The sequence below is a fragment of the Ranitomeya imitator genome, chromosome 3 (assembly GCF_032444005.1).
Source record: "Ranitomeya imitator isolate aRanImi1 chromosome 3, aRanImi1.pri, whole genome shotgun sequence".
In the NCBI taxonomy this organism is placed as follows: Eukaryota; Metazoa; Chordata; class Amphibia; order Anura; family Dendrobatidae; genus Ranitomeya; species Ranitomeya imitator.
In genome coordinates, this window is record NC_091284.1 from 409,186,123 (window position 1) to 409,205,242 (window position 19,120).

The 19,120-nt window shown below is 45.5% G+C and overlaps 1 protein-coding gene across 1 annotated transcript in view; it reads right to left on the minus strand.

Moving 5' to 3' along the window:
* LOC138670090 (mannosyl-oligosaccharide 1,2-alpha-mannosidase IA-like) overlaps positions 1-19,120 on the minus strand; it is a 260,030-nt gene that overhangs the window by 101,286 nt on the left and 139,624 nt on the right. The window contains exons 7-8 of the mRNA XM_069757123.1: positions 12,813-12,936; positions 12,551-12,644 (exon numbers count right to left, since the gene is read on the minus strand). Of these exons, the coding sequence (XP_069613224.1) occupies positions 12,551-12,644; positions 12,813-12,936 (218 nt within the window). The remainder of the gene's footprint in view (positions 1-12,550; positions 12,645-12,812; positions 12,937-19,120) is intronic.

Sequence of the window (19,120 nt, forward strand, 5' to 3'; positions counted from 1 at the left end):
GACAGGAAGAAGTGGAAAGAAGAGTTCTGAAGAGTGAAAGATTGCGGGGCACAAGTGGATCTAGGCAGCCTGAAAGGATCAGTGGATAGACTGTGGGGTATCTCCCGTGACATCCGGGACTTACAGTCCGACCAGGATTTACAGTGGCAACCTGAATTTTCACCCAAGATGGGGAAATTGGATTGGGAGCATCTAGAATCAGCTAGCTTGATAGCCCAGGGAACTGCGGGACTGGATACCACGTTGCCAGAGGTTATGCTTACAGGAGAGATCAGGAAAGATCAGGAGAAGTTCTTATGTCTTTTGAAGATTGCTGGATTAAGTCTGTTATGAAGATGCACGAGTTAAGTAAAGTTTTATTGAAAATGAACTTGGACTTTGAGAACATTTGTGTGTGTCTGTGACGGATTGGAGCCCTGCATGCTGTGAAGGATTCTGACCCACAGGTGGGTGAAATACGTGACACACACACACAACACACCACAAAATGGACATTCTGATATTTCTGTAGCGGAGCATCGAGGTGTGATGAGGAAGCAGCAGCAGACCCTTGGTGCGACTACCACCCTGACACCCGTTACACATCCTAGCATCTGTTTATGCAGTGCCCCATAGACCTGATCGTTGCAGTATGATGCTCTGCCATTAAGGTGAGTGTTGGTACGTCTGATGGCACTAAAGGAGTTCTCCTGACCAGGTATCACCAGAACACATTACACTTCACACTCCGGCCACTAGGGGGAGAAAAAGTCTTTATTTATTGGGCCACTCCTCACACTGGTAAAACTAGGGGTTGGGGAGGAAGTTAGTCAGAAGCTGACTGGGTTGGATTCAGGCAACATCTCGTGGCAGGGGGTGTTGCAGGGAGAAGACACAGGGGGGACCCTGTCAGGCGTGGGAACCTGGCAGGTGCCTAGCGAACAGAGCAGAATGTAACGGAACCACGCCTGCACTACCTTGCGGCGGTATCCTAAGAAAGAGACACAAAGGGAAGGATATTGTGGAACAGTGTAAACGAGATCAAGCAAAAAGGAGTACCAGTAGGAGTCGTGCCGTGAGACCGAGGCAACATGCTACTGAGGCGCGTAGCCGGTGGCCGGAACACCGCGGGAGTAACTGACTCTAGGCCTTACTTCGAACTCCGCAGGACAGTTAATTATAGGTTGGCTGTCTACCTTAAATTTCCTACGAAGACATAGGGGGCAACAGTGGGAGAGGTGCGTCTCTAGGGTCCCGGAAGACCTCCAGGCCTTCCCGTCATACGGGTGCGTCCTAGCCATAACATACCTGGGGGACAAGAAACTAGTAACATCTGGAACTAAAGAGAGAGAGAGAGAGCTGTAGAGAACGAATGAATGAGAACAGCAGTTGTGAGGACTATTCCAAATGCTCAGCAGGGTAGGACTACAACACACAGGCGCTAGTGGTAGGCAACGATTTCCATCTGCGAAGGAAACTCTGGATGTGCCCATCGGACCGGCCGGTCTCAGATAGCCCTGTTAAGCGTGCTCTGGATTGAGGATCCTGAAGTCTACAGTAAAGAGGTAAAGATACTGCAACCTTGTGTCCTCGTTATTGACTGCACCTCACACCATCACCATCTACCTTACTGGGAAGCCCTGGGGACATACTTCACCTGTGGGAAGGTATACCATCCAGCTGCCATTCCATCACCCCAGCGGACCCCACAGCAGCGTCGGTCACCCTGACCGAACACCACAGGTGGCGTCACGAATCCCTGAAAGCCTGTACCACCTTTATTGGATGCCCCTTAGCAGGGTCACAGACCGGGTCTAGCCACCGTGACAGCCTCAGAACCGAACCAGAGAGGCCCGGTACCGAGAACTCATGTCCCTGTGTCTGGGGGCGATCCAACTTGGCGTCACGAACAGGATCGTACTTAAGCCTGAGAAGCAGGTCATGTGTGCCTTGGAACTGTGACTGAAACGTTGGACTGTGATTTATTGTAAAGACTGTGTATTGCTATCTGTCGCATGATTCCCGCCAAAACCGCCGCCATTGCCGCGCCACGAGGAGCGCAGGAGAAGAAGGAGGGCGTGTCATGGGAGGAGATCGAGAAAACGGCGCAAACAGCAGCCTCCGCCCACTCCTACTACGGCTGCAGGATGACGAGCTCAGGAATGGAGGAGCTCAAACCCCAGAAAATGGCGGAGCCTCGTGTGTGTGCCGCTGCAGACCAAGGAGCAGAGCTGACGACCAGCGGGTACCTGAACGACGACGAAGTGACCCGGGATCACTGCAGCCCAGCGGAGCCGGACCAGGGCTTACAGTCACAGGGGAACCCGGATCCCCTGGAATTGCCGGAGGAGGCATTGGACCACCCGACTCCAGACAGGGGGTCGGCGATGGCGAGGAAATGGAAGTCGGAGCTGTGCTGGAAGGCCACCTGGGGGGAGCCGTGGTCAGGGCCACAGCGGACTCCAGCGTCCTCGTCAGCGGAGCCGACCGACATCGGTGGAACGACATCAGACGCAGGTACCAACAGCAACCCTGCCCCACCGACCGCTCCAGCTCCGGTGACCGTTTCCCAGCCCATTGATGACTGGTCTCCCGCTACTGAGATTGTGGTGGCGGCCCTTTACACCATGAAGGGGATCCTGCCCCTGCTGCCGAAACCTCTGGGTACACCGATAGACATGAGCCCCAGGGGGGTGGTCTTTGAGTGGAATGCTCCCCAGTTCCAACCAGACGGGTCCCGACAGGAGGGCTCCTACGTCATCAGGCTCACCTGGGATCAGTATTGACGAAGTTTGATTTCACAATGGGAAGAACGGGAACGAATGGAACAGACTGTCCGACCAGAGGAATGGGTGCCCCTCGTCAATTGCTGCCCTGAGAGTTTGATAAAACAGGGGATTGTGCTGGCCTTCCACCGGGGGAGGGGTTGTGGCTTCATATTAGAGCCAGGGCTGCTGACCGAGGTCTATGTAACTAGCTGCAACGTGGAACCCCAGTCCCGCAGTGTACCTCCACTCCGAAACTTGTACAGAGGGGACCATGTGACCTACACCCACCACTGGAGTGAGCGAGGGTGGTATGCTAAGAGAGTCAACCGCTGTGCGCTAGTGGTCGCGCCATATACGATCACGACCGAAACCGGTGGCAGGACTCCACTGACCCCTGACCCCTGACCCCACAGGACCCAGCGCTACCACCTCGACGTGTGGTGTCCTGCTTGCGGAGTCTGCCACCGGCATCACCGCTTGTACCCAGACCGCTGCTGATCCGATGAAGACGGTGCTGGACGGTGACACAGGGCCAGACCTTCCCCGGCTGGGACGTGGTCACCACCGGCTGATGTCATGTCACCTATTACAGCACTAAACCTCGAAGACCCGAATATGTAAATAGTTAACTGTTTCTTGCTGCTGCTTAATACCCGTCCAGGGTTATTGTTGTGAGTTCTGTTTTTGGGCTCCCTCTGGTGGTTACTGATGGTACTGGGTGACTTGTCTTTCCTGGTCTCTGGGTTCCACCTGTTCCATCAGGATATGGGAGTTTCCTATTTAACCTGGCTTTGCTGGCATTTCCTCGCCGGTTAACAATGTATCCAGTGTGTCTTGTTACCTCTGCTCCCTGCTCCTAGAAACTTCTGGTCAACCTAAGTTTGGATTTTCCTGTTTTGGTGTTTTGCTTAATTTGGTTTTTAGTCCAGCCTGCAGATATGTGATTCTTTGCTGCTGGTTGCTCTAGTGGGCTGAAATTGCTCCTCATGTACCATGAGTTGGCACATGAGTTCAAGTAATTTCAGGATGGGTTTTTGAAGGGTTTTTCGCTGACTGCGCAGTTCACTTTTGTATCCTCTGCTATCTAGCTTTAGCGGGCCTCATTTTGCTGAAACTGTTTTCATACTGCGTATGTGCTTTCCTCTCATTTCACCGTCATTATATGTGGGGGGCTGCTATTTCTGTGGGGTATTTCTCTGGAGGCAAGAGAGGTCTGTGTTTCTTCTAATAGGGGAAGTTAGATCTTCGGCTGGAGCGAGACGTCTAGGATCATCGTAGGCACGTTCCCCGGCTACTTTTATTTGTGTGTTAGGTTCAGGGTCGCGGTCAGCTCAGGTTCCATCGCCCTAGAGCTTGTTTGTATCTGTGCTTGTCCTTTAGTGATCCCCTGCCATTGGGATCATGACAGTATAACCGGCCCACAAAGTGTTAATTGTATTGGCTGAAGTAGGAGGATAAGTAGTCTGAGGAAGTTTTTTTTTTTTTTTTCTCTTTCCCTCAGAGTTTGCTGCCTAGCCTTATTGCAGCCTGGCTACTTCCTCCTCCTCTTAATCTTTCAATGGCTCTGATCCCAGCTGTTTATCATGGACGTCCAGAGTTTGGCTTCCAGCCTGAATAATCTTGCCGCTAAGGTTCAAAATATACAGGATTTTGTTGTACATGCTCCTATGTCTGAACCTAGAATTCCTGTCCCAGAGTTTTTTTCTGGAGATAGATCTCGTTTTCTGAATTTTAGGAACAATTGCAAGTTGTTTCTTTCTTTGAAATCTCGCTCCTCTGGAGACCCTGCTCAGCACGTCAAGATTATTATATCTTTCCTGCGGGGTGACCCTCAGGATTGGGCATTTGCATTGGCACCAGGGGACCCTGCGTTGCTTAATGCGGATGCGTTTTTTCTGGCATTGGGTTTGCTCTATGAGGAACCTAACCAAGAGATTCAGGCTGAAAAAGCTTTGTTGGCCCTCTCTCAGGGGCAAGATGAAGCAGAAATTTATTGTCAAAAATTTCGGAAGTGGTCGGTGCTTACTCAGTGGAATGAGTGCGCCCTGGCTGCAAAGTTCAGAGATGGCCTTTCTGAGGCCATTAAAGATGTTATGGTGGGGTTCCCTGCGCCTACTGGTCTGAATGAGTCTATGACTATGGCTATTCAGATTGATCGGCGTTTACGGGAGCGCAAACCTGTGCATCATTTGGCGGTGTCGTCTGAACCGTCACCTGAGATAATGCAATGTGATAGAATTCAGTCCAGAAGTGAACGGCAAAATTATAGGCGGAAAAAAAGGTTGTGCTTTTATTGTGGTGATTCAGCTCATGTTATATCAGCATGCTCTAAACGCACAATAAAGGTTGATAAGTCTGTTGCCATTAGTACTTTACAGTCTAAGTTCATTTTGTCTGTGACTCTGATTTGTTCATTATCATCCATTTCCATCGATGCCTATGTGGATTCAGGCGCTGCCCTGAGTCTTATGGATTGGTCATTTGCCAATCGCTGTGGGTTTAGTCTGGAGCCTCTGGAAGTCCCTATTCCTTTGAAGGGAATTGACTCTACACCTTTGGCTATGAATAAACCTCAGTACTGGACACAAGTGACCATGCGTATGACTCCTGTTCATCAGGAGGTGATTCGCTTCCTGGTACTGTATAATTTGCATGATGTCCTAGTGCTTGGTCTGCCATGGTTACAAACTCATAATCCAGTCCTTGACTGGAAATCAATGTCTGTGTTAAGCTGGGGTTGTCAGGGGGTTCATGATGATGCACCTCCGATTTCTATCGCTTCATCTACTCCTTCTGAGATTCCTGTGTTTTTGTCTGACTATCGGGATGTTTTTGAGGAGCCTAAGCTCAGTTCGCTTCCTCCTCACAGGGATTGCGATTGTGCTATAAATTTAATTCCAGGCAGTAAATTTCCTAAAGGTCGTTTGTTCAATCTGTCAGTGCCAGAGCATACTGCTATGCGGGATTATGTTAAGGAGTCCTTGGAAAAGGGACATATCCGTCCATCTTTGTCCCCTTTGGGAGCAGGTTTTTTTTTCGTGGCCAAAAAAGATGGTTCCTTGAGGCCTTGTATAGATTATCGTCTTTTGAATAAGATTACCGTAAAATATCAGTATCCTTTGCCATTGTTGACTGATTTGTTTGCTCGCATTAAGGGGGCTAAATGGTTCACTAAGATTGATCTTCGGGGTGCGTATAATCTTATACGAATAAAGCAAGGTGATGAGTGGAAAACCGCATTTAATACGCCTGAGGGCCATTTTGAGTATTTGGTAATGCCTTTTGGACTTTCTAATGCTCCTTCAGTCTTCCAGTCCTTTATGCACGATATTTTCCGTGAATATCTGGATAAATTTATGATTGTGTATTTGGATGATATTTTGGTTTTTTCTGATGACTGGGAGTCTCATGTTCAGCAGGTCAGGAAGGTGTTTCAGGTCCTGCGGGCCAATTCCTTGTTTGTAAAAGGCTCAAAGTGTCTCTTTGGAGTCCAGAAGATTTCTTTCTTGGGGTATATTTTTTCCCCTTCTACTATTGAGATGGATCCCGTCAAGGTTCAGGCTATTTGTGACTGGACGCAGCCTACATCTCTTAAGAGTCTACAGAAGTTCTTGGGCTTTGCTAATTTCTATCGTCGTTTTATAACTAATTTTTCTAGTGTTGTTAAGCCTTTGACGGATTTGACTAAGAAGGGTGCTGATGTTGCTAATTGGTCTCCTGCGGCTGTGGAGGCCTTTCAGGAACTTAAGCGCCGGTTTTCTTCTGCTCCTGTGTTGCGTCAGCCAGATGTTTCGCTCCCTTTTCAGGTTGAGGTTGATGCTTCCGAGATTGGAGCGGGGGCGGTTTTGTCACAGAGAAGCTCCGATGGCTCAGTGATGAAGCCATGCGCGTTTTTTTCTAGAAAGTTTTCGCCGGCTGAGCGGAATTATGATGTTGGTAATCGGGAACTTTTGGCCATGAAGTGGGCATTTGAGGAGTGGCATCATTGGCTAGAGGGTGCTAGACATCGTGTGGTGGTGTTGACTGATCACAAAAATTTGATTTACCTTGAGTCTGCCAGGCGTCTGAATCCTAGACAGGCTCGTTGGTCACTGTTTTTCTCTCGTTTCAATTTTGTGGTTTCATACCTGCCAGGTTCAAAGAATGTGAAGGCGGATGCTCTTTCTAGGAGTTTTGTGCCTGACTCCCTTGGAAATTCTGAGCCCTCTGGTATCCTTAGGGATGGGGTGATTTTGTCTGCTGTCTCCCCAGACTTGCGACGTGCTTTGCAGGAGTTTCAGGCGGATAAACCTGATCGTTGTCCGCCTGAGAGACTGTTTGTTCCGGATAATTGGACCAGTAGAGTCATCTCCGAGGTCCATTCTTCTGCGTTGGCAGGTCATCCTGGAATATTTGGTACTAGAGACTTGGTGGCCAGGTCTTTTTGGTGGCCTTCCTTGTCGAGGGATGTGCGTTCTTTTGTGCAGTCTTGTGAGGTTTGTGCTCGGGCTAAGCCTTGCTGTTCTCGGGCCAGTGGATTGTTGTCACCTTTGCCTATCCCGAAGAGGCCTTGGACGCACATTTCCATGGACTTTATTTCGGATCTCCCTGTCTCTCAAAAAATGTCCGTCATCTGGGTTGTGTGTGATCGCTTTTCTAAAATGGTTCATCTGGTACCCTTGCCTAAGTTACCTTCCTCCTCTGAGTTGGTCCCTCTGTTTTTTCAGAATGTGGTTCGTTTGCATGGGATTCCTGAGAACATCGTTTCTGACAGGGGATCCCAGTTTGTGTCTAGATTTTGGCGGACGTTCTGTGCTAAGATGGGCATTGATTTGTCCTTTTCGTCTGCATTCCATCCTCAGACGAATGGCCAGACTGAACGAACTAATCAGACCTTGGAAACTTATTTAAGGTGTTTTGTTTCTGCTGATCAGGATGACTGGGTTACCTTTTTGCCGCTGGCCGAGTTTGCCCTTAATAATCGGGCTAGTTCTGCTACCTTGGTTTCTCCTTTCTTTTGTAATTCGGGGTTTCATCCTCGTTTTTCCTCTGGTCAGGTGGAACCTTCTGATTGTCCTGGAGTGGACATGGTGGTGGATAGGTTGCATCGGATTTGGAGTCATGTGGTGGACAATTTGAAGTTGTCCCAGGAGAAGGCTCAGCAGTTTGCTAATCGCCGTCGCCGCGTGGGTCCTCGACTTCTTGTTGGGGACTTGGTGTGGTTGTCTTCTCGTTTTGTTCCTATGAAGGTCTCTTCTCCTAAGTTCAAGCCTCGGTTCATCGGTCCCTATAGGATCTTGGAAATTCTTAACCCTGTGTCGTTTCGTTTGGATCTCCCGGCATCGTTTGCTATTCATAATGTGTTCCATCGGTCGTTGTTGCGGAAGTATGAGGTACCTGTTGTTCCTTCGCTTGAGCCTCCTGCTCCAGTGCTAGTGGAGGGAGAATTGGAGTATGTTGTGGAGAAGATCTTGGATTCTCGTGTTTCCAGACAGAAACTCCAGTATTTGGTCAAGTGGAAGGGTTATGGTCAGGAGGATAATTCTTGGGTGGTTGCCTCGGATGTTCATGCTGATGATTTGGTTCGTGCTTTTCATAGGGCTCATCCTGGTCGCCCTGGTGGTTCTCGTGAGGGTTCGGTGACCCCTCCTCAAGGGGGGGGTACTGTTGTGAGTTCTGTTTTTGGGCTCCCTCTGGTGGTTACTGATGGTACTGGGTGACTTGTCTTTCCTGGTCTCTGGGTTTCACCTGTTCCATCAGGATATGGGAGTTTCCTATTTAACCTGGCTTTGCTGGCATTTCCTCGCCGGTTAACAATGTATCCAGTGTGTCTTGTTACCTCTGCTCCCTGCTCCTAGAAACTTCTGGTCAAGCTAAGTTTGGATTTTCCTGTTTTGGTGTTTTGCTTAATTTGGTTTTTAGTCCAGCCTGCAGATATGTGATTCTTTGCTGCTGGTTGCTCTAGTGGGCTGAAATTGCTCCTCATGTACCATGAGTTGGCACATGAGTTCAAGTAATTTCAGGATGGTTTTTTGAAGGGTTTTTCGCTGACCGCGCAGTTCACTTTTGTATCCTCTGCTATCTAGCTTTAGCGGGCCTCATTTTGCTGAAACTGTTTTCATACTGCGTATGTGCTTTCCTCTCATTTCACCGTCATTATATGTGGGGGGCTGCTATTTCTGTGGGGTATTTCTCTGGAGGCAAGAGAGGTCTGTGTTTCTTCTAATAGGGGAAGTTAGATCTTCGGCTGGAGCGAGACGTCTAGGATCATCGTAGGCACGTTCCCCGGCTACTTTTATTTGTGTGTTAGGTTCAGGGTCGCGGTCAGCTCAGGTTCCATCGCCCTAGAGCTTGTTTGTATCTGTGCTTGTCCTTTAGTGATCCCCTGCCATTGGGATCATGACAGGTTATTCCTAAAGGGGTTCCCTTTGTTTACCCGCGATCCCTATTGTTTATATTTCTTTTTCAATTGTTGCACAAGTTCATCATTGTTTAAAAGACTGCCGGATCATGGACGGTGAATGATTCAAAACTGTTTTGTATATAGTTTGCACCTTCTTAAAGGTGCTCCCTACTGGTTTTACAAGCCAAAGAAGACTTTGCGAAGATAATGCTTCTGGACATGACGCAGAAGGTCTTTCTTTCAGTGGACTTGCAGACAGAGAGAATCTGTACTATTTCCTAGAGACTTGGTTCCCTCTTAAAGGGAATGTGGATATGTTGCCTAAGAAAAGATCGAAACGTTAATAATGTTGAAAGTTAATAAAGTTTGATAATGTTAATAAAGATTGAGGACAGGAAAGCTTGAAGTGAACCCGTAGGGGTTAGAGAGAGAGTCCTCCTGAGAACCGTAGAATGATGGTCGGTACAATGACAGTAGGCCCAGCCAAGGAGCTAGGCGGTCCTGCATTGGTGAAGCTAGAACGGAAAGAAAAGTTGAGTTATTTATATAGTATTTTATGGTAGGCCTTTAGTGGGTTCAGCGTATACGCCCTTAAAGGAAAAGTTAAATTATTGTTCAGAGTTTGCACTTGGTAGAATACCCGGCTGGGTACTGAGAGTTATTTATAGTCAACCTGTTATTTAAAAAAATATTTAATTTTGTTTGTAACGTTCAAGTGTCCTCACCTCCCATAAAGGGAAGCATTGTTCTATTTACTTGTTTTAGCATTTCAAAAACTTTGTATGTCTTTTGCTGCAATGTATTGTTGTTCTTCTTCCCAGTCCAGGAGTACTGGATTTAACCGGGGGGGGGGAGTGCAGCGCCCCAGAGACCTGGTCGTTGCAGTATGACGCTCTGCCACTAAGGGGAGTGATGGTACGTCTGATGGCACTAAAGGAGTTCTCCTGACCAGGTATCACCAGAACACATTACACTTCACACTCCAGCCACTAGGGGGAGAAAAAGGCTTTATTTATTGGGCCACTCCTCACACTGGTAAAACTAGGGGTTGGGGAGGAAGTTAGTCAGAAGCTGACTGGGTTGGATTCAGGCAACATCCCGTGACAGGGGGTGTTGCAGGGAGAAGACACAGGGGGGTCCCTGTCAGGCGCGGGAACCTGGCAGGTGCCTAGCGAACAGAGCAGAACGTAATGGAACCGCGCCTGCACTATACTAGGCGGTATCCTAAGAAAGACACGAAGGGAAGGATATTGTGGAACAGTGTAAATGAGATCAAGCAAAAAGGAGTACCAGTAGGAGTCGTGCCATGAGACCGAGGCAACATCCTACTGAGGCGCGTAGCCGGTGGCCGGAACACCGCCGGAGTAACTGACTCTAGGCCTTACTTCGAACTCCGCAGGACAGTTAATTATAGGTTGGCTGTCTACCTTAAATTTCCTACGAAGACATAGGGGGCAACAGTGGGAGAGGGGCGTCTCTAGGGTCCCGGAAGACCTCCAGGCCTTCCCGTCATACGGGTGTGTCCTAGCCATAACATACCTGGGGGACAAGAAACTAGTAACATCTGGAACTAAAGAGAGAGAGAGCTGTAGAGAACGAACGAACGAACGAGAACAGCAGTTGTGAGGACTATTCCGAATGCTCAGCAGGGTAGGACTACAACACACAGGTGCTAGTGGTAGGCAAAGATTTCCATCTGCGAAGGAAACTCTGGATGTGCCCATCGGACCGGCCGGTCTCAGATAGCCCTGTTAAGCGTGCTCTGGATTGAGGATCCTGAAGTTTACAGTAAAGAGGTAAAGAGACTGCAACCTTGTGTCCTCGTTATTGACTGCACCTCACACCATCACCATCTACCTTACTGGGAAGCCCTGGGGACATACTTCACCTGTGGGAAGGTATACCATCCAGCTGCCATTCCATCACCCCAGCGGACCCCACAGCAGCGTCGGTCACCCTGACCGAACACCAGATGCAAATCAGATGCTTATGTGTAGTACACCATGCTGGCTAACAGCCCATCGGTCACTCACAACCATATTATTTATTTTGCTCACAGCATATAGCACCATTAATACCACAGTGGTTTACAGATATTATCACAACTGTCCCCATTGGGGCTCACAATCTAAATTCCCTATCAGAATGTCTCCTAACATTCTAGGACAACTTTCTGTCAGTGTAACAAGGTGACACACATTTTAATTCAATAATGTTTGCCCCCCTAGACGAAACATTTGTGATTTATGCTGCGCTTGCTACCAAATAAATTTACATGTTTGGAACATTTTCTTTTTCATCATCTTTTACATATCATTAACATGTCTTTCAATCCTGTGATTTCCATAATTACATGAGTTTTCTCTCTGGGTATTACAATTTAAATGTTTTAACAATGAACAAAATGATATTTTCGACCTTTTTTATTCTTGTATTAAAAATAATGCATGTTTGGTTAGCGGTACCTTTTGCTTAATAGTGTAGCAGCCTTTGTGGCCTTTCATTAAAGGTGCGCATATACTGACAGACAGTGTGACACTTACCGGTAGCTTCATAGCAAAAGGGGTGAATACATATGCACACGCCAATTTTCAGTTATTTGATCCCATAAATTTAATTTCTGCCTATATGTTTCTCATTTCACTTCACCAACTTAGACAATTTAGTGCCGATACATCACACACAAATCGGATTACAAAAAACGAAATCTCCAAGCATGCCAAAAACAATGCTATTCGCTCATCACTAAATACGTAGTGAATACTTTTGCAAAAAAACTGTATGTTATTCTGCTACTTATTAAAGGGATGATCAGTAGGAGCAGACCTTCTAAGCCATCTACTTGGGTATGTAGGTCATAGGAAGCTGAATAAAATGATAACTTAATATCTGTGATCCGCTGTCTTGTTCGAGAGAAAGAAATCCATGTTTTTCTTAATATATAAATGAGCTGTTAAGATCTTTGGACACTTATGTTCGTGACAATCTGCCGACAGACCTTATTTTAAATAAAAGGAGGCATTACCAGTGTGAGATATGTAAATCAGGTAAAAAGGCTGTCAGTCTTTATATGTGGCGGTGTTACAATGTGAGACATGTAATGACTGACAGTCTGTTCTCCTAATCTACATGTCACACACTGGTAACTCCCCCTTTTATATAAAATAAGCTCTTAACAGCTCATTTTCATATAAGAAAAATGTGGATAACTCTGGAATAAGACATCGGATTGCCGATATTAAGGAATCATGTTATTCAGCTTCCTGTGACCTGTAAGCTCATATACTGTAGATGTAGACAGCTTCGGAGGGTTGCTCCTACTGACAGATCCTCTTTAAATTTTAGCAGAGCACAGTCATATCTGAACTAAGAGCAGAGATAATGAAAGGTCTCTATAAATTATCTGGATTTTTGTACGTACGTTGGACCCAGCTCCCACTCACAGGACTGAAATAATTAGGATACAATCCATGAGGTTTCTCCATTTTCTTCAGTATTCTTCGGATGGTGTTCACCTACAGGGAATAAATGACCAATGTTTAATAATAAATGGTTAACTTCATGTTGGAAGTAGGCAATAACAGTATCTTCCGCAATCACTTGAATTCATGTTGCTGCAGAAGAAGGTTATGATCCTAGGACACATTTCTTTAGGCAAAATATGAAATTGTGACAGCTTTTACCTTCTCAATAAACACTGAGTCTCCAGACAATTCACTCAGCTTCAAAAACTCCAAGTGCAAGGTTCCAAATTCCGCTAATATGCTGCTCCCAGCGGACGCCCATCCCCAGCTCCAGTTTAAACCACTAAAAAAAAGTTTTGAAATATGTTTGTTAGTTACAGTAACATGACAGTAATGTGTCAGAAAATGCAAACAGTTGAGGAGAAGACGCCATTAACCCCTTGGCATCACGGCCCCTTTTGGCGTTTATGCCAAACCTCTTTTTTTTTTCACTTTTCTATTATCACGTTCCAGAAGCCATAACATTTTTATGGTTTTAGCAACAGTCATATGAGGGCTTTTTTTTTTTTTTTTTTCGGGACGAGTTGTATTTACCAAACTTTTATCAACTCTTTATGAGATGAAACATGACTGAAACAACAATTCTGCCTCTGTTTTTTGCATTTTAAAAGGACGTAGACATCCCGCATCTCTGATTGGTCGAGGCCGCCAACGGGCACAGCGACGATGATGTCATAAAGGACGTAGAAATCCCACGTTTCTGATTCAGCGATGGGCACAGTATCGACGTAGATGTCATAATGGTTGCCATGGCGACGATGATGTCATAAAGGTTGCCTCGACCAATCAGCGACGGGCACAGTCTGCCGCGAATTCTGGAATCATCATTGTCCATATACTACGGGGACATGCATATTCTAGAATACCCGATACGTTAGAATCGGGCCACAATCTAGTTTTTTATAAAGGTTTCACTGTTTTTTTATTATTGTCATGTTTCCTTGTTTTCTTTAGGGCAGTCTCACACGTCCAGATATTTCCGGTACTGGAAAAATCGGTACCGGAATTATCCGTGTCCATGTGCCGGTGCGTTTCTGTGGCACATCAGAGTGGCACACGTGTGCCACCCGTGTGCCCACTGGGTACCAAACGCACCGTGCCGGAGACAGCGCTAAAGTTTAGCGCTGTCCCTGGCATCGTGCTGAAGCCCCATTCATATCTTCCCTGCAGCAGTGTTTGCTGTAGAGAAGATATGAATATTAGTATGTAAAATCAATATCCAGGTCCCCAAACCCCCCTCCCACCGCTTATGCGCCCCCCCCCCCCCGCTGTGATTAAAATACTCACCTAGCTTCCGGATCCCTCGCAGCGTCCTCTCCTGGCTGCACCTTGTACTGTATGAGCGGTCACGTGGGGCCGCTCATTTATAGTAATGAATATGTGGCTCCACCCCTTTGGGAGGTGGAGCCGCATATTCATGATTGTAATCAGCAGCCCCACGTGACCGCTCATACAGTACAAGGTGCGGCCAGGAGAGGACGCTGCGAGGGATCCGGAAGCTAGGTGAGTATTGTAATCACAGCGGGGGGGGGGGGGGGTGGGGGGCGGAGGGAGCACAGGGGGTGGGAGGGGGTGGGGACCTGGATATTGATTTTACACACTAATATTCATATCTTCTCTACAGCAAACGCTGCTGCAGGGAAGATATGAATGGGGCTTCAGCATCAGTGGGGGGGACAGCGCTTAATGTAGCGCTGTCTCCTGCACGGCACACGGACTGCACACGGACAAAGTCCATGTGTGGTACGTGTTTTACACGGACCCATTTTACACGGACGAACACTGACATGTCTCCGTGTTTGGCACACAGAGACACGGTCCGCAAAAAATCAATGACATCTGAAAAGATGCATTGATTTATTGTGTCTACGTGTGTCAGTGGCTCCGGTACGTGAGGAAACTGTCACCTCACGTACCGGAGCCACTGACGTGTGAAACCGGCCTTATTCTGTAGGATGATATGGACCCGTCAATAGCAAATTTCTATATCTTTTTTTCAGGTTTTGCAACTTTAAGGCTATGTGCACACGCTGCGGATTTTGCTGCAGATCCTCAGCGGTTTTGACGCTGCGGATTCGCAGCAGCTTTCCATGCGTTTACAGTACAATGTAAACCTATGGAAAACAAAATCCGCAGTGCACATGCTGCAGAAAAAACGCGCGGAAACACTGCTTTGTTTATTCTGCAGCATGCCAATTCTTTGTGCAGATTCCACTGTGGTTTACACCTGCTCCTCAATAGGAATCTGCAGGTGTAAAACCGCAGGTGGAATCTGCACAAAAAATGCGGTAAATCTGCGGTAATTCCGCAGTAAATCCGCAGGTAATGCACAGTGCGGTTTACCTGCGGATTTCCAAAAACAGATGCGGAAAAATCCGCAGAGGTTCCATCGACGTGTGCACATATCCTAACACAAGAAATTACTTCAAACGTTTGCTGACGCTAGTGTATATATCGGACAAGTGTAATGCGAGAAAAAATGGATTGCACTCAGACCAATGTTATTCAATTGTTCAGTGCAGATCTGCGTTTTTTTTTTTGTTCTACAGCCTGCACTATATTCCAGAGTAGCTTTTATAGCTCTGCTGGCTGGAAACTTATTTATAGAGTAGCTATCATCAGGTTTTTGTGTTACATATATTTTTAAGAAAATGTTGGCAATGTTTGTTTTTTTTTTCTTATCATGATTCATTTTAAAAAAGTGTAATCTTGCAGTTTTCCCACTGGCCCATTATGGGCTTTTTTAACTCATACTTCCCGTCTAGGTACACAGATGATAACATAGGATCCACCATTCACAATAGCTGACCCTGCTCCCCTTCCCCTCACAAAGAAGTTTGCACAGGCTTATTAGATGCTACAATACAAAAGATAAGGTCAGAGCCAGTTAACCCCCTAACAACCAGAGGTATTTTTGGTTTTGTATTTTCATTTTTTGCTCCCTTTCTTCCCAGAGCCATATCTTTTATTTTTCCGTCAATATGGTCATGTGAGGGCTTATATTTTGCGGGACGAGTTGTACTTTTGAACGACACCATTGGTTTTACCATGTTGTGTACTCGAAAACGGGAAAAAAATTCCAAGTGCGGTGAAATTGCAAAAGAAAGCAATCCCACACTTGTTTTTTGTTTTTTTACTAGGATCACTATATGCTAAAACTGACCTGCCATTGTTATTCTCCAGGTCATTACAAGTTCATAGACACCAAACATATTTAGGTTCTTTTTTATCTAAGTGTTGAAAAAAATTCCAAACTTTGTAAAAAAAAAAAATTGCGACAATTTCCAATTGCTAATTTTCCGTAGCATCTCCATTTTTCATGATCTCGGGTTGGGTGAGGGTTAACATTTTGCACACCGAGCAATGTTACCGTTTTGGGGCAGATACGTTCTTTTGATCACCCGTTATTGCATTTTAATGCAATGTCGTGGCGACCAAAAAAACGTATTTCTGGCGTTTTGACTTTTTTTTCCAGCTACACTGTTTAGCGATTAGTTTAATCCTTTTTTTTATTGATAGATTGGGCGATTCTGAACACGGCGATACCAAATATGTGTATGTTTGATTTTTTGTATTGTTTTATTTTGAATGGAGGCAAAAGGGGGGTGATTTGAAATTTCATATTTTTTTTATTTTTTAGTATATTTAAAACCTTTTTTTTACTTTTGGGATGCGTCAATAGTCTCTATGGGAGACTAGAAGCTGCCATAATCCGATAGGCTCTGCTACATATAGGCGATGCTCAGATCGCCTATATGTAGCAGAATTACTCCCCATGCTCATAGCAATCTGGCAGTGACAACCATAGAGGCCTGCTGGAGACCTCTGGTTGTCATGCCAACCCATCAGCGACCCGCGGTCATGTGACACGGGCGCCAATTGGTGGAATTTCCGGTGCTATTGCCGGAAGCACGTGTTCAATGCCGCTGTCAGAGTTTGACAGTGGCATTTAACTGGTTAACAACTGCGGGTGGATCGCTATTCCACCCGTAACTGTTCCGGGCACATGTCAGCTGTTCATACCCTGTTTGTAGGGTATAAAATACAGTACAAAATCCAAATTTATCCAATTCTACCAACTCACATTTTTATTTTAATGCCTATATTAAACACAATAAAAAGGTTGCATTATATTGTGCTAAAGCATGTCAATGTGAAATATATGAAGTTTGAATAGCAATACAGCTTTTGAATATTTGGAAAAAATGAATGAGGCGCTTTGCACAAAATTTGGCCAAATAATGTCTGCCCATCAATCAACGTCAAGATGGTTCCATAAGACTGATGGGTCCCTAACCAGTGTGAATACCTCTCTTAGGCCGGAGTCACACACAACATATAAAAATACGGTCCGTTTTTGATGGCAGAGATATGCAGAAAATTTCCTGAACAGTGATCTGTATTCAATGCGAGGATGTGATTTTTTTCTCCAAAAATTAACCGTGTGTCATCCGTAAGGCATCCGTACGAAAATCTCGCCAGCTTGCAAAATGGACATAGAATGGATCCATGGCCTCAAATAGCAGGGGATCGTAGCAACCTAGACTTGCGCCCCCTGCTGGCATAAACTCATATGAACTCGAGCGTGGGAATTTTTCAGAATATTTTCTCACGCTCGAGTTCATATGAGGCTATGCCAGCAGGGTGCGCAGCACCGCAAGTCTAGGTAGCTGCATTCCCCTGCATTCCATTCATTCCCCACTTTTTACAGGCAGGAGCACAGCTGCATTAGCAGAGCTTCTGCTTGTAAAATTATTTAACCCCTTCAGATGGATTTACATCATGGGACATGACTGTAACGCCGGAGGGGTATGGGATATTGTTGTTTTTTTATTTTAATTTTGTTTCAGGTGACAAGGGTCTTCAATTGGATTGAGAGTATAATAAACTATTACAACACCATGTGTCTTTATTTGATTAAAATACTTTTTTCCTAATGTGTGTGTGCTTTTTTAACCCTTTAAGAACATAGGATTTATCATGTATAGGTGTCTTATTTACACCTCTCCATTTTTAACCTGGCTTCATGTCACCTTACAATAGCAAGATGACATTAACCCTTTATTACCCCACATCCCACAGGAACACGGGAGTGGGAAGAGAGTGGCCAAGTGCCAGAATAGGCACATCTTACAGATGTGCCTTTTCTGGGGTGGCTGGGGGCAGATGTTTTTAGGGTGGTCCTATAACCATGGTCCCTCTCTAGGCTATTAATATCTGCCCTCAGTCACTGGCTTTCCCACTCTGGCAGAGAAAATTGTGCGGGAGCCCACGCCAGTTTCCGTGATTTAACTCTTTATTTTAACAGCTAGAGCCCCCAAATTTTGCACACATACACTTCTAACATCTCTAGTGTGGAATATGTTAAAAAATAAGGGATATGAAATGGTTTACTGTATGTAAACCATGTCTCATATCCTGTCGGGTTTGATAAGGCGATAGCAAAAGCCGGAAATTGAATTACCAGCCTTTCTGCTATCTAGCGCTGTATGAAATATAAATATATGTGTATATATGTGTCTCACTGATATATATATATATATATATATATATATATATACCTATACTATATGTAGACATTAATTTTATCTGTTCTATTCTAACATGTCAGTGTGATTTTACTGTTTACCGCACTGAATTACCGGCTTTTCTATAGAACACCGGTGCGTATTTATCGCAAGTCACACTGATGGTCCATGTGTAATCTGCTTCTTTTCTCACACCCATAGACTTGCATTGGTGAGAAAACAACTGATAATAGGAGCTGCCCCATAGATTAACATTGGGCCGAGTGCTATGCGATTTTTTATCGCATTACACTCCTCCGTATTACAGTCTAGTGTGACTCTGGCCTTAAGCTGATGTCTGAATTCCTGGGTGACACCTCTCTCAGTAAAGCCTGCAAAACACACACATATATATATAATTGATAGAGTAAAAGCCGGTAATTCATGTGCCGCGTATAGTAAAATATAGATACTGTATATACGCATAGAATACATATCTATATGGATGTCAGTGACACACACATATATATATATTAAAAAAGATATAGTTGTGCTCAAATGATAACACCAAGACTATTTCTCCACTCACGGTTAGTGGTTGGGTGAAGCCAATTATTGTCAATCTACTGTGCTTTCTCTTTTTAAATCATAATGACAACCCAAAACATCCAAATGACCCTGATCAAAAGTTCACATACCCTGGTGATTTAGACCTGATAACATGCACAGAAGTTGACACAAAGGGGTTTGAATAGCTACTAAAGGTAACATCCTCACATGTGATCTGTTTGCTTGTAATCAGTGTGTGTGCATAAAAACTGAGTGAGCTTCTGGGATCCAGACAGACTCTTGCATCTTTCATCCAGCCACTGATGTTTTTGGATAGTGAGTCATGGGGAAAGCAAAAGAACTGTCAACAGATCTTCGGGAAAAGGTAGTTGAACTGTATAAAACAGGAAA